This window comes from Sinocyclocheilus rhinocerous, unplaced genomic scaffold, assembly GCF_001515625.1.
Source record: "Sinocyclocheilus rhinocerous isolate Xijiao unplaced genomic scaffold, SAMN03320098_v1.1 scaffold1595, whole genome shotgun sequence".
NCBI lineage: Eukaryota > Metazoa > Chordata > Actinopteri > Cypriniformes > Cyprinidae > Sinocyclocheilus > Sinocyclocheilus rhinocerous.
Window position 1 is genome coordinate 935,219 of NW_015655715.1, and position 16,693 is coordinate 951,911.

The 16,693-nt window shown below is 37.7% G+C and overlaps 1 protein-coding gene across 1 annotated transcript in view; it reads left to right on the plus strand.

Annotated features, from left to right (window-relative positions):
* The window catches only part of LOC107718905 (neuroligin-1-like), an 88,612-nt gene extending 73,082 nt beyond the window's left edge, over positions 1-15,530 (plus strand). Inside the window, exons 3-4 of the mRNA XM_016526160.1 lie at positions 13,588-13,740; positions 15,451-15,530. Coding sequence (XP_016381646.1) covers positions 13,588-13,740; positions 15,451-15,530 — 233 coding nt within the window. The remainder of the gene's footprint in view (positions 1-13,587; positions 13,741-15,450) is intronic.
* Positions 15,531-16,693: the final 1,163 nt, after the last annotated feature.

Below are 16,693 nucleotides of genomic sequence, written 5' to 3' on the forward strand. Positions count from 1 at the left end.
GCGCAAGCTAGGCAGAGTTTCTATTTATAACACGTGATTAAAGGGTTGCGCAATGTAGCCAATCACAGACTCAGTTGTTGATTTCTGGAACGCAATGGCCAATCAGAGGTGATTAAGTTAGAATCTACTCACCGCAGTGCTGAAATTGCATGCTCACGAATCCTCTCATTTTAACACACGAAGTGTAGACATTGTGAAAGATTAATTGTGCATATGTTCATTGTGTGACAGACAACAGAGCTTTATGAGATTGCCATGAACTGAGATGTCAGCTTTTAGTGATAATAAAGGAAGCGCTGCTCGCATTCTGCCATGCCAAACCATGCACGCAGCAGACCATGCTTGCTTTTCTATAAAAAAATAACACTGGTTTGGGAATGTTGATGCTTAGCCTAAATAACTAATATTTTATCGGGAGCATTTATACTGGGATGTTGTGGATCTTAGGAGATGTTACAGAACCATTTGATGTAAATTTCTTTGATGTGCTGAAAAAAATCTATATAGATTACTTTTATGCAGGCTTTTGTGGGCGGGAGTGGGACAAAACATGAATGTCGTGGGCGGGAGCAGGACCAGATTAGATATTTTTCTGCGAGAGCGGGCGGGCGCTGGACAGAATCTTGCGGGCGCGGGACTGAAAATTCCGTCCCGTGCAGGTCTCTAATTCAAACTGCGTGTCTCTCTAGGATGATACAATGTTCCTATTATTATACTTGATCTGTAGATAAACGGTTTTGCGGTTTTGCATAAAAGGACTTTATCTTGCGGAAGTTTAGTGCTAATTCTAAATCACGTTACTTTCTACCGGGTGTCTGTTAGAGATCACTTCACTGGAGTAGAGAGCTCTATGAATTGTTCTTCACGCGCACATGAACTGAAATTTAAAACTGTTAAAAGAAAAGGCTCTATAAACTATCGCACAGATATAATACACTATGCATCAAAATCTCTTCCTTTTGTGCTTTGAACTTTTTTTTGCGGAGCGCTGCAATTTTGCGCATGGGATGTGCATAAGCGTTTTGTGCCGCTCAGGAGCCTTTCATCATGTTAAAATACTTCTGCGCAATGAAAGATTATTATTAAAGGTTCTGTGTTATCTATGTTGCTGCCTCATTACTGAGCTATAAATGTAAAAGAAATGTATTTAATTTATTGCATATATTTATATATAATTATATTTACTTGTTTTTCATGAATGTACTGTATATTACAATACAAAGAGCAATGTGACATTTTACCAGATTACACCTATTTACTTTAATTTTTTCCCCCACTAAATAATGTCTTTTCTCTAAATGTTTAGATTTTATAAAATTTTTGTGAACTCATCATTTTTGTAGAGCAACTTTTGCTGCTGAATTATCAACTAACCTAGTTTATAATAGTATTTTTCTCATAGATTATGATTATATATTTTTTAATTTGTTATTTTTCTTTATAATGAAGTTGTCTATATTTAGTAGATTGCGTCTAATACACCAAAAGAGTGATGATCAGGTCAACACAGATTTTAAAAAATTGGATATCAGTGATACTTAAGAATTTAGAGTGACAGGTGGCATAGTCTAAAGTTAATTGAAAGATAATAATTTATGTAACAAATCTAAAGCTGATGATACACAGGGCAAATTTTTTTGAGCAATGTTGCGTGGGCACTTTCTCACTGAGAATGGGTAACACATTTCTACATGGATACTTTAAATCAGTCGTGGGCCCTGTGTCTCACCTGGTTGCTCGTTGACGCCAACATTAACCAAAGTTGCCCAGCAATATTGCTCAAAAGTTCCCCTGTGTATCATCTGCCTAATAGTTGATTATTATTATTTATTATTGTGGTTTGTGGTATAAAGCGACAGGTACCCTAATCGTGGAAAGTGTCTAATGCGTTCTGACCAACTGATGTTTCTCTTTCTCTCTCAAGTGTATGGGAGGGCTGGTAAAGCTTTTAGCTACATGATGCATGTTTTCTAGCCTGGGGCTTGTTAAGCTAGGATCTGTGAGAATCCTTGTACTTGGCAGGGATCGGGGAAAGCACTCATATCACTCTGTGCCCTGGTATACATCCCCAAGTGTGGCTAGAGGATGTTTTCCTTTGAGAGAGTCCTCAGCCTGCTCTTCTGTTTGTGCTACTGAAAAACAGATGAGAAACAAATAGAATCTAGACCCAAGCTCATGTGTTTCATGACATCAATAGCAAGCACCAGCAAAATCATTGAAACTACAATTTCGGAAAGAACAGCCAAGTATACTAGCATGTTTGTTTACTCAGTTTTAAGGGAGTTTTTGTCAGTGGAAAGTGTTTTTAAGTGGAGAGACTTTAATTCCACACATCACTGAATGAATCGCCCAAAACGTTAGTTGGTATATCATACAATTTTTTTTCTTAAAAATAACATGCATTCATTAATTATGAACAATAAGATTAGTAACGTGCAATAGGAAAGTATGTAGTCAAGTATGGCTTAAAGGGGTCATATGATGCGATTTCAATTTTTCCTTTCTCGTTGGAGTGTTACAAGCTCTTCGTGCATAAAGAATATCTGTAAAGTTGCAAAGACTAAAATCTCAAATCCAAAGAGATATTCTTTATAAAAGTTAAGACTTGTCCACGTCCTCCTAAAACGGCTCGTTCTAACACTTGCATAACGCCGCCCAAATGTTCACGCAAAGAAAGAAGGCGTAACTTTTATTCTCGCTGTAGTATTGTTGCTAGTATTTTTCTCATAGATTATGATTATATATTTTTTAATTTGTTATTTTTCTTTATAATGAAGTTGTCTATATTTAGTAGATGTGTGTAATACACAAAAGAATGATGATCAGGTCAACACACACTGAGGTATAGAAATAAAAAAAAACTGTGCTGGCATCGGATCGGTATCGGTATCGTCCGATACTCAGAACTTTTGGTATCGGATCGGGATCGGTTCTGAAAAAATGGTACCGTGCTGATAAGGCAAACCCAGGATTAAATGTTTATTACTAAGGAAATGTAGATTGTAAATGTACTCTGACTACCGAAACACATTGATAGAATGTAATTCCATCTAGTTAGAAATGCACTGCTACACCCAATTGTATGTATCTTTTTGTGTGTGTTGATTAGAGTTTTGAGGCATTAACTTAGCAACATATTGGAATCCACTATGAATTTTCAGACAGTCTAACAGCTCGCTATGTATTAGAAAAGAGCCGTTCTGTTCTATTTAATGCTCTTGAGAACACTAAGAAGTGATCAGCTTTATATATATATATATATATATATATATATATGTAACGAATCAGCTCATGGGAAATATGAATAATTAATCATAACTAGTTATAATTAATTATGAATATTTTAGATCTTTCTCTTTGGAGTGTTACAAGCTCTTGGTGCCTAAAGAAGATCTGTAAAGTTGCAAAGAGTCTCAAATCCAAAGAGATATTCTTTATAAAAGTTAAGACTTGTCCACGTCCTCCTAAAACGGCTCGTTCTAACACTTGCATAACGCCGCCCAAATGTTCACGCAAAGAAAGAAGGCGTAACTTTTATTCTCGCTGTAGTATTGTTGCCGCCGCCGCCATGTTGTGGAGATACTGAGCGTTTCTTTGTTGAAAGCGAAACTACTTTGTTTGGCCTTCCAAAAGAGGACGATATCCACTTCGTCATGCCTGGAGCTGATCCGTGCTGGTCGCTGAGGAAATACATCAACTTAGCGCTGTCAATCGTCGGATTGGATTTCACCGTGGATGAAGCAGAGTCCAGCCCGGGGTCATCACATGTGGTTGCCGCAAGCCTCCTTCGTCGAATCCGCCAGGCGCCGCTTACTCAAGCCACTGTGTGTTTCGTTGTGAAAGTGAAACTACTTTGTTTGGCCTTGAGAAACAATAATGTACGTTATGTGGAAAATAATGTGCTTTTTGAACCTTAAACCGCATAAACACATTGCATTACACCAAATACACAAAATAATGTTCTTTTTAGCAACATCATATGACCCCTTTAAAAGAAAAAGAAGTCTAAGATTTTTTGCATGACAATTAAGCACACCTTCCCCTGTTTTCATTCATGTAAATAAAATACAAATTTAAAATAGTATGTTATTGTAATTATAATTGTATAATTATTGTAATGTAAATATACAAATAATATATAAATAATTCTAAGTATGTATTCATTATGTTAGTATTTACTTTAAACTGATTACAAATAAATTATTGCATTGAGAATCTCATGAAATTCGCCATTGGAAAAAATGAGGATGACAGCATTTTTTTTAAAATAAAATTTCCAAAGAGGTAATAATAATAATCATGAAAATAATGTTAAAAATAAAAAAAAAATGTAAATATCCTAAAACAGGCTGTGTTTTATGTACAAATGCAAATATGTCATCATTGTCTTTTTTCATCTTTTTTTTTTCTTTTTTCTTTTGGGGTTAATTTTTACATAGAACATGTTTTTTGTGATATCCACCCCCACTTAAACATTAAAAATTGCACTGTTTTTCTGTCCGATTTAGTGCATTTTAGGTAATAGCGACTCTCTCGCAGGTGTTTCCTGCTGTAGTTATTTATCTGGGAAAAACAACAACAACAAAACATATCTCTCCTAGGCCTTTCAGTGGGTAAATTACCCAGGCTCATAGAGTCAAATGTGTTCCCAGCAGAGGACACATACATCTTCCTAAGATCTCAGCCGAGTATGTGATTATACTCATCAGCACTTATTGCATTCTGCCATGCAGGGCACAGTCAAAGCTCATGATACTAATATGCTTTTTAGCCATCCTTTCCTATAACATTTACACTAGAAACGACATGGAGACCATCTCGTCAGATACTGGTGATACTGCTGATGCTCCTTATGGCTCCTTAATGAGCATTGAAGCTCAAAGGAGAGTCTGAGAGGGGCTTCTTGACAAATGTCAATGGGCTCAATCTCAGCTCAGTCCACCTCTGAGCATCGATTACTCAGTCAGCATCCCAGAGTCTCGGCAGTCGGGTGTATCCTACTGGAGTACTGCATTAAACAGTGGCCAGGCATGAAGTAGCAGTTTATCAGTCAGAGGTGAATAGCAATCGATGCAGGCATAAGGATGGATATGGAAATGCTTTTGTAGGCGGACCCGGCGAGTCGGAGGCAGTTGAACAATGATAAATCAATCTTGCGTGTTATGACAGTGAAAGAGCGCATGATTGTGGAGTCTGTTTGTGTGTGTGTCGCTTCCTACTGGACACAGGATCAGCTTGCAGTTGCTGTGGTCAGTGGATTTGTGGCGAACCCTGCTGCCTTTGATCAGCAGACTGGAACCTGGTGGAGAGAGAAAGAAAGAGAGGGAGACTGAGGTGTACAGGGGCCATAACCCCTCTCAGGGATAAAATGACAGGCTGGTGAAGGGAATAAATTCCCTTTGCCACCTCAAAACATTTCCAGGCTTCAAGAGAACTCATAATGGATTGATTTGATGAGATATAAACACAGGCATCATGCTATTACAGAACGAGAAGTGGTTTTACATGGCGAATTGATTGCGTTTTGAAAATGCGAATTCATTTTCCAGTAAACTTTGCTTTTAAACCCTCGTTCAGGGAACATAAGTGCACGCTGTATTGGTATTCCTCAATCGTTCTGCTTAGAGGTTTTCTCTAAACCTCTAAACTGAAGTATTCACACTTCAGTAATTAATTTGGCCCAAATCACTTAGTATACAGATTCTGTTTTATGAGGAACCAAAGCCCAAGACCTTTGCTTTAAAGCTTTTTTTTCCTCCCTTAAAGCCCCTGACACACCAAACCAACGTAAAAGAACTAGCGGCGACGAAAGCCGACTTGTTGTTGCCTCATCTGCATCTAGGCCAAAAAATTGCACTTGTACACAGCCAATGGCCAACTAGAAAGTACGTTCTATGCCTGCTTGAGAGGAAATAACTGTCTAAACCAGCAGGTGGCGGTAGTCTATATTCATTGTTCAAAAAGGGCAACCAAAACTAAGATTGTAGAGATAAAACCCGTTAAAAAAGCAGTGCTTGTTTACCATTTTGATTGTTGTTGCCTCATCTGCATCTAGGCCAAAAAGTTGCACTTGTACACAGCCAATGGCCAACTAGAAAGTACGTTCTATGCCTGCTTGAGAGGAAATAACTGTCTAAACCAGCAGGTGGCGGTAGTCTATATTCATTGTTCAAAAAGGGCAACCAAAACTAAGATTGTAGAGATAAAACCCGTTAAAAAAGCAGTGCTTGTTTACCATTTTGAATATGACTCATGTTGATCAGTTGGTCTTCATTTTCTTCATTCCAGACAAAATCCGTGTTTTTGTAGTTTACATAGAGGTGATAACGGTAACATTTTAAAGGGGTCATATGATGCGATTTCAAGTTTTCCTTTCTCTTTGGAGTGTTACAAGCTTATTGTGCATAGATAAGATCCCTGAAGTTGCAAAGACTAAAGTCTCAAAACCAAAGAGATATTCTTTATCAAAGTTAAGACTCTGCCACGCCCCCCTAAAACGGCTCATTCTAACACGCCCCCACATATCTACATCACTATCTGGGAAGATTTGCATAACGCCGCCAAAATGTTCATGAACCTAGGAGAGGGGTTTAAGTATTTGCTATTGACTGTTCAAATGCAGTGTTTTGCGCATGGTGTGTGTGTGTGTGTGTGTGCGTGTGCTCGCGAGCGAGAGAGAGAGTGAGAGAGAGAGGTGTGTGTGTGTGTGTGTGTGTGCGTGTGCGCGCGAGAGAGAGAGAGAGAGCGAGACACATCACAGTGGAGTCAGCTGTCTTAACTGTGGCTTGTGTACTGCACACACATATTTATCACTGTGTCTGTCACGAGACTCTGTTCCCCTTTCGGGCTCTGTCTTTACATTTATTTTGATTGATGAAGCTCGCGATTATGGTAAGGGGCGTTACATTTCCGACGAGTGCTTGCGGTGTTCGGCCAATCACAATGCACTGGGTCAGCTGGCCAATCAGAGCAGACTGCGCTTGTCGGAAGGAGGGACTTTGTAGAAAACGAAGCGCTTGAGAGAGGCGGGGCATAGAGGACCTACAATAATGTACAGTATTTGAAAAATAATGTGTTTTTTGAACATTAAAGCATGTCAGCATATTCTGTTACACCAAATACACAAAATAATGATCTTTAAAAAAGCATCAAAAAAATGTATTTGAAACCCGTTTTATAAAGTTTGCGTTTTCAGGCCTCTAAAACATAAACGAACAACCAAAACACATAAAAAGTGTTCAACTTTTATTTAAAAACAGTGTTGTGTAAACGCCCCTTTAGAAGAGCATTCTGTGTGCCCTCTTGACTTCATCGTTTGCTTACTTTCGTTTTTCGTCTCATGCACTGGTTCGCTAAACTGAACAGCCAATCAGAGACAAAACGTGTCAGATACAAAACGTGTTTTGTACTGATGGCGAGATTAACTCTAAGCCAGGCCTCGGTCAGGTCTGATCTCTGCCTTTGCCTGTCTGATTCAACCCCTGTCCCTCATGTCAGCTAGAGTCTGGGCGATGCTCAAATTCTCCACCCTACATAATGGAGACTGCTCTCAAAGCAATTATCTACTGATAAAAATCGTTCTGTGTAATACGCTACAGAACTATGAGGCTGCACGACAGGGATATTGAGGTCATTTTCATTATAGTTGATGTTATTGTGCAAGCTTATTTGTGGTAGTTGTGTTGTCAGACAAGGATTTTGTCAATTCATGGTCTGTACTTGCTATTTAATAAATTATTTTTTCTTTGCAGGGCTGCTTATGGTGATTAAAACACTTAACATTATTTCATAGTCACCAATGCATTATATAAATTCTGATTTATTTTTTATTTAATTCTTATAAATTCTATTTTATGCCACTGTGTCAACTTCAGTGAAAGTATTATTATTATTATTACATTTACTTTAAGGGTAATTTACTGCATATTGAAATATGGATACATGGGGTAAATCGGCATAATGGAACTTGCCATTAAACAACTGTTAAACAAATTAATGAAACGGCAAACATGTATATATATATATATTTTTTTTTTTTCGTCCAACAGTTGCTTGTTTATCTTCTGTTTTCACTGAATTTGGTTCCATATTTAAATGCAAAACAATTAGCAAATTACTTGATTAATATATATATATTTTTTTTACTTTAAATGTACCTTTATGTGATGACAATGAATGTACTTTTTAATCTTATCAAATGTTTTAAATTTTCTCCCGACTTTCTCCATTCATTTTTTTATATGTGTAACGCAGGATGCTGATTGACCTGATTCATTGCACTGAGTGGAAGAGCTTCAAATATTAATAGTGCTTTTTTTTCAAAACAGCAGCTATCATTTTCAACCCATTTTTGGAGTTACTAAGGTCTTGGCCCATACCAGAAAACACAGTGCTTCACCAAAATAAAATGGACGCAATGCAGTGTACGGCCCTCTACATTCCCCTGTGTGGTCCATTAGAATGTGTGGGTCATGAGTTTTGGCCCCAGCTGTCTGATTAAATGGACAGATTTACTTCTGGCTGAGAGAGCTGCTTCATGATGCCAAACTGATATGCATGACAAGGAACCCTCCAGTTTTTTCTTCGTTGTTTTTCTTACATTTCTTGTTCTTTTTTGAGAGTGGAGATTTTTTTTTTCTTGCTCGTTTTTTGCTGGATGTGTTTTGTCGTTTTTGCTTGATGTGACCTGTCTCCCGTCATTCCAGATACACATAACTGTTAATAATAACCCTTCATAGGTTTTTGCTTGAATATTTTTTATTATCATTTCCTTTTAATTTTATATGTTGCATCTCACCTAAACAAACCAAAAACAAGCAAACAAACTAATAATCCTGCTATTAATTCTTAACACTTTTTTTGCATGATTTTTCAACCCTTATGCCTATATATAAAAAAAAATAATAATTCTGAGGTAACCCCCAGTTTAAAAAATACTCTTCCGAAATTCAATTGAAAGCCTATGCAAAAAAATTTCCTATGCAACATTGTATGTTCCTGGAATCCAAAATGCCACGTCTGCATTTCCATCAGACTGTGCATCAATAGTCATTACTGTCCCACCGTTGAGATGACTTTTAATTGCCTGATGTTTAGTGGTTGTGCAAAAATCTATAGAGATGCACAACAAATTAACACATCGATTAAATGCCTGAGCTATAGACCGTAAAAGAGGTACAAAATCTAATGATAATAATCCCTGAGTGACTATGTGATAAAAGCATTTCCTTTCGTGTTCATGTCAGAACAGAGCCCAGTGAAGACTGCCTCCTGTATAATCAAATTAAATAAGAAGCAATTAGAGGAGGCTAAAACCAGGAAAGAGCCTGCTCGCTTTGATCTGCACATCAAAAGATTACAGCAACACAAATATACAGTGTGGATCCCGCAGAGTCTCTTGCATGAACTCTCTTGAAAACCGACGGAGTAATCCTCTTAAGCAGGCCCGACGATTTACATTACTGGGAAAACACTCATCGCCAACATCAGCCACAAACTTCAGCATCTTCAGAGGCCTTCAGGACACTCACAGCTGCCCATCAAGTGTATGTCAAGCTACAATGGCAAAGTCTTGCCAAAACCAGGAGCTTCCTAATGACTGGTTAACATGGTTTCTCAGATCTGTTAAGACGTCTTCAGTGATCAGCTGTTCCTTTGATTTGTAACAACGGTATGCATAGGGAAAGCTACAACGTTTTCTTTTCAAGGATCTGCTCTAAATCCCAATATGGCCCATTGTGTCAGCCTGAACCTTCCTTGGTGTATGTACATCAGTGTTGGGAAGCTATTGTGAAACCATTACTCAATACAGTTAGATCGTAACGGAAAGTAGCTAACTGCATTTAAGCTACTTTTTATATGTTTATTAATAAAAAATAAAAAAAAAGTCACAACTTTGAACTTGAACAGATAATTGAACAGATTTACTTTAAATAAAAGTAAAACTATATGAAATAGTTGAAAACAGTCATGAACCACATCGTTTAGCTAAATGTTTTGCTATTAACAAGACCTAAATCAGTGAATTGTTTTTAAATGCTACAATATGAAAGAAGAGCTTAAAAGAATGTGTTTTGTTACCCCAGTTTGCTCTGCTATAAAGCTTCACGTGCAACACAAAGTAATTAAAAGTAGTGCTAGCTTGTTTACTACAATACTTGTCGTTATAATGCTAGCTTGTTTCCAGAAACCTACACTGTTTTGACTACTAGTGCTAACATGAAACGTAGCCGTGGTTTGCTAGTTAGTAAAATGTTAGTGGCGTCACTAGTTTCAATAATTTACTCCCAAAGTACATTCCTCATGTGTACTTAAATAATTCAAACATATACTGAAAGAAATGTAGACGCAGTGTGTCAAAATACTCCAAGGTCAATGTAAACTGACAAAGTGTGCTTGATATCAGCTCTTAGCTTTTTGAAAATCCGAATCAGACAGTAGTTAAAACAGGACATACCTAGAAACAGCTTGACCTAAATTAGCACAGTTTTAATCAAGTTTTGCTTGAAAGTGCCTCAGTAACACTTTTTAATCCAATGCATGAGTGAATTTATGTAGCCAAATGAGCTAAACATTTAAGTAAACACGTTTATTCAAATTCCTGAGGCCTATCTACGCATGCTTTTTTGCTAAGTGGAAAAGGGCGGCCGTTTGGCTCTTAGACAGCTGCAGCTGATAGGGCTGAGAGGAGACACATAGCGCACATTAATTATATAGACATAACGCTACCTTATTACTGCGCACTGCTTATACCAGCTGCCGTGGCATCAGCGACAGTTCTCGCCAACCAGCTCCTCTGATTTTATTTAATAGATCCAGTAATTGGCTTGATAACATCAGTGGCCCACTCACAGATATTAATATCTATTCTAATTAGTTTACATTTTTGTTTTTGATATAAAAGCTGCATACGGGTCATACACCAGGATCATCAATCATACATAACAACTCCAAATGCCAAGGGATTCTCCATATATGACTATTTGCTGGAGATTTACTAAAGCAAACTATCACCAAAATCAATAGCCACTTTTGACACGTTCATTAATCTGGCGCTTTAGTATGAAGGGTACAACGTTTATTGACTTTTTCATGTAATCGGTGGCAAAAGGCCCAAGAGAAAATGTTAGTATGTGGTCAAAAATCTGAAGAATTGGGTTATACAAAAGTAAAAATCTCCAAACCCGTGTGACTTTACGTTTTCTGCAGAACACATAATTTGATCATCTGAGGAATGTTTTAACTGTTTTTGTCCTTTCAGTGGAGGTCAGTGGGGTCCAAAACAACACTGGACCCCACTGACTTTCAATGTATCAAAAAAAAAAAAAGTTTTCAAAAATATCTTGGTGCACGTATAGGTCTCTACAGACCTTACCATTTTCAAAACACAGCTTAGCATTTTTAAGTCAACATAGTCAGTCACATTTCATCAGTGAAAGAAAATCTCCAGTCATGTTATCATTCAGGAGTGACATTTTGGAGAAAGGCCACGGTACACTGGACTGCTCATTGCCATTTGACATATGACATTTATAAAAGACTTAGAAGACTACAAACAGACTGGCTTGCGCATGCACACATGAACTCTGGCCTGCTGATGAAAAGTATTTCTGTCAGTCTGAATAAAAATGACAGGGATCAGTGGAGTATTCATGTCTCTGAGGAATCACTTCCTGTCATTTCCTCCTTCTGGACACTGATAGACTCACTGGGCTAGTTTACATTCTTCTGGGGCTCATAGGTCATTCAGTTCATTCATCAAAATGACTGTAAGATATTAAAATCTAATCAATGCTTAATTTAAAAAAGCCATTGGATTATATATGAATTTTAAGATCTTTTTTTTGATTGATCAATGCTTAATGAAGCACTTTTTCATACACAAAGCCACAACACTTCCGGTAAAAGAAAAGATGGGAAGGGAAGTGGTGAGATGAGAAAAGCGAAGAGATGAAGAAGATATGGTCTGATAAAGAAGAATACAATTTGCAAGAGGAAAACCAAAGGGATGGAATGTTGCGAGGAAATCTCACACTTAGCATTTTGCAAAAGAAGAACAGACCAAAAGAGATTGAATTGAGACCAAAAGAGAAAAGATGAGACATTACATGTTTGACAAAGAGGTGAAGAGATGGGAAGAGGAGGTGAGACAAGAAAAGAGGAGATGGAATGAGAAAAGAAAAGAGATGAGAGAGACATTTGGTCACTTGAATCAGAAGAACACTGTGCGGATCTCACTTTGAGCATTTGGGAAGAAGAGATGAGACAGAGCATGAAGGGACGAAGCAAGATGAGACAACATGATACATTAGGTTGCCTGATGAAGAATAATAACAATCTTTTTTTGCAAATCCCACTTTGAGCCTTTTTCAAGAGGCTAAAAAGAGGAGCGGGACAGAAATGGGTGAGGCGAGAATCTCACTTTGAACATTTAAAAAGAGAAGAACAAAAGCGATGGGACAGGACGAAGTGAGAGGACACAAAAAAGAGACAAGGTGAAAATTTACACAGATGAAGAAGAACTGCTGTATTGTGTGCAAATCTCACTTTAAGCATTCTGGAAGAGAAGAACAGAAGAGGTAGGACAGGATGGGGCCAGGTGAGACAAAATGAGACTAGAAGAGACGAGATAAGACAAGAGGAGACATTACGTTGCCTGACAGAGACAAACCCATTGTGTGTTTTGCATTGAGCAATTTGAAAGAGGAAACGAAACAGAACGGAAAGGAACCTCAAAAACCTCGAAAAGGAGTTAACTGACATGAAAAGAGAAAACAAATGAGAAATTATGTTGACTGATAAAAAAAAAAACTATTTTTTTAAAACTATTAAAAAAATAAACTATTTTGTGCACATTTGGCAAAAGGTGGTCTTGTTTAGAGGCCTTAAGAAAATTGTTTTAGAGGATGATTGCTTTTTTAATTTGTTTTTTTGCTTGTTACTAGACCTCCCAGAAGCAGGTCCCTGCATGCCCAATAAAATAACCGAGATTTATGTGAAGGCTTTGCAACCATGATGAAATGGCACTCTCCCTCAAGCAAGACGAAAGTTATCATCTGCATCGCATTTGTGTTTTGAAAATACCTCCCTCTCGGACAGAGACCATTTTCCTAAAGTGGATTACTTTGCCTAAGCAATGTATGGAAATTTAAAAAGTGTGCCATTTTCATTGCTAAAAGAAAAATGGGATCTGAGAAGACGAGGTGAAGACTCGAGGTCCCCTTACCTTAAGTTTGCCCACCTTGTTTTTTAGTCATGTTTCAAAACCTTAGTTAATTTAAAGCGTTACTTCAGAAATTAAAATTCCCATTTTAATTCCAACTTTTTATTACTCACAGGCACCTTAAGAAAAAAAGACGTAATCATAAAAAGTAAACAAAAAAAGTAACCGCTATTTTTTTTCGATCACCAGGAACATGACATTCATATTGCCTAGGAAATTAATTGGCTAATTTCCAAAACTGATCTTGTCTCAAAAATAAAGCCAATGTGGCCAATTTGAGCAAAATGGGAGCCCTCAGCTCCGAATGCATTTCCAGCTGTCTACAGTGATTTGTCATTTAATCGTTTCTATCCTCCTTTTTCCAGACATTCGTGAAAGCGGGAGCCCCAAACCGGTGATGGTTTTCATTCATGGAGGATCGTATATGGAAGGAACAGGAAATATGTTTGACGGAAGCATCTTGGCCAGTTACGGCAACGTCATCGTCATAACCGTAAACTATCGGCTTGGTGTGCTCGGTAAGCAATTGAGTTTTTGCTAAACTTTACCCATCATGCATCAGGGTTCCTGGTCAGTGCCCTATGCGATACATTCCGAATGGCTTGTTTTAGCTTTGTTTCTCTCCACTGAGGTACAATTTTCCTCCAGTGAAAGATGATTTAGTTTCCTGTGAATAGCCTCAAGCTCATAAGCATAAAACGGGTGAAGTGGCAATGTTTTCCACAGCGGTGCGCAAGCATGAAAACTTATTATAGAAAAGTTTACTGTAGTTGTACATGATTTAAGGCGATAGTAAATACGGGACCTATCAAGGCTTTATGGCCTTCCAGTTTCAATCACAAAACAACAACCTCTAGCCTGTGTGTGTGTCTCTCTGACTCTTTCCTCATCGCTATTCCTCAACCTCTGTCAGTTATCATTTTTCAATGCAAAAGATGCGTGGATATAGACTAAACTGGGTATTTTTACTTGATGATTGAGATTGCCTCAAGCAAATGGTGTTGGATTAATACGATTTGGTTATTTTCTCTAAGATAAGATGTTTGCCAGATTCCAGTTGTCTAGATATGAAGCATGTGTTACCAGAGGAAAGTTAAGTGCTATTTTAGTTATGTACAAATGCAGTTAGCACAGAAATAGTCATTTTGATGAAGAATCTATTGCAACTGCTGCTTTTCTGAGATTGTGTCATCATTATTTGTATGCACGATTCTTATGCATATGTATCATGTTCATGATAAATCAGTCAGTGTTTTATACAACTTCAGTGACAGACAGATATTATTTCTGATTAAATTGATGGAAACTTTTATTTCACTATGCTATAACAGCTTATGGAGAAATGCATCTCTTGAGTGAATGTACAGTAACTAAAATAAGGGATCTGACAAAGTATTTCTAATATTTCCTTTTCTGTATTTTTTTATTGAATCTTCTAAACGTCTGCTCTTCATACAAATGCAAAGAACCCTTAGCTAGAAATACGACACTGATCAATTTAACCCATCTATGCTGTCAACGGTCATTTTCAATTTTCAGCCTGATCAATTTCATAGCATCCTAAATACCAGCATAGTGTTTAAGTTGGTTATTGGCTGATTATTGAGGAAATTGTCACTGTGATTTGTCATGCAGGGTCAATTTGATCTTCAATAGTAATAGCATGAAAGAGTTACGCAATGAATGTCTGTCATAGAGATGACTTGTCAATTAAATAAGAGTTATAGGTCACTATAACTCATGTACTGTCCACTTTCTGGGGTGTTTGTTCAAGTAAGCTTGTTAAAGAAACATTAGCAGTTGCTTCTAGTCTTACAAAGGATTTTTATTGTCAATTTAATGTTGTTGTTCAAATATGTACAGTAAAAGTATGATGCTGGAAGATGCTGATGTACTGGTTGCATGAGGCATCTGTTAGTGTGTGTCGTTAGCCTGCGCTTCATAAAAATTCAAGAATGAATGCATGAATTCTGAAATTAGCCTCAGTTCTTTGCACCAGAATCATCACAGTATATCTCTCCGTTGGTAAATGAGACCCAATGTGATCTTTCTCCACTAATGATTCAGCTTGCAGCCATCTTCCCTCAGTTGCCCTTAGCTTTTTATAACAAATCCACTGCTGATGATTAGCTATTTTTTTCTAGCTAAGGTACACAGATCCATTAGGGGGTTTAAGCATGTGCCCGCATGCCACAACCCTTAATTTATTGTTGCTATGTTTTTCTCAGGCTTGTCTGGGGTTCACCTAAGCTCCGGAGCAGCCTCTGGGAAAGGTGCTGTAATGGTGAGAGGACCTAATGGATTATAGCACTGCACACAGTCTGAGTGTCATTATCAGAACTGTTGTAGATTTATGGAGCGAGTCGCTCTCGTCATGCCCCCCTGAATAAAACTGCTCTCCGACAGCTAATCAGCTGGCATAAGGACCTGTTTTACCGAGTGCCACCATCATATCCCAATTCTCTTTAGCAAATATCCTTTAAATCCAGCCAATAGCACAAAGTGTTAAACCTAAAATAGCACCACACCCATACGGAATAGATAACTAGAGTTAAGGTCTGGTTACGTTAGCGACGTTTTGACGAGAAACAAAAGGTCCATTGTCCATTTATCAGTTGTTTGGCAATGTATGCTCACAGCTCACAAACTTAGGGTGACCATATGTCCCAAATGTCTGGGTTTTGGCTTTGTTTTTATTGCTTTGGAAAACATTGTGGCATGTGAGAAGGTGGGATCTACTGAGAACGGTCAAAGCAATGCAAATGCACATACACATAATGTAGGAGGACTGTAGAGAGCATGGCAATAGGAAAACCAAGCCAAAATCCGGACATTTTAGGCAATTTAGAAGTTCCGGCCAGGACATGTCTGGAAAAATGAGGATGTATGGTCACCCTAAGTAACTTCCAAACCAAGCAGGTTTATGTTGGTGAACGCAGTTCATTTGCATGACCAACTTGCCTGTTTAGCTTTTTCACAAACTGAATTCTTATTGAAATGACTTGATTTCACCTGTGAAATTTCACAGAGCAAAGGTAAATTGTGACTTTTAATAAATTTAGCTAGCAAAAAAATGATCTAGCAAATAATAAAAAAAAAAAAAGGTTTTCCACAACCCTGCTAAAATCCTAAGATGGTTTTGGTTAATTAAATGTAGTCCTGTCCTGGCCAGGCTGGTGTTTAGCTGGTTTCTAGCTGGTTTTATCGAGTGGCTAGCTGGTTTCCCAGTGCCCAAAACACCTCTGTAACCTGCTAAGGCCTGATGAGACAAGAAAACTAGCTTAGGCAAAATACCCTGAACATTTTTATTAGAAAAAACATGAAGACAAAGCATATTAATGTCACATCGTGTCTACTGCTTTTTTAAACCCAATGCATTTCCTTTTTTAAAGAGCATCACTCTCTGCTCGCGAATGACGCACTGAATTACAGTAGAACTGTTAACTAGATCTAAATGGGTTGTGATTTGAG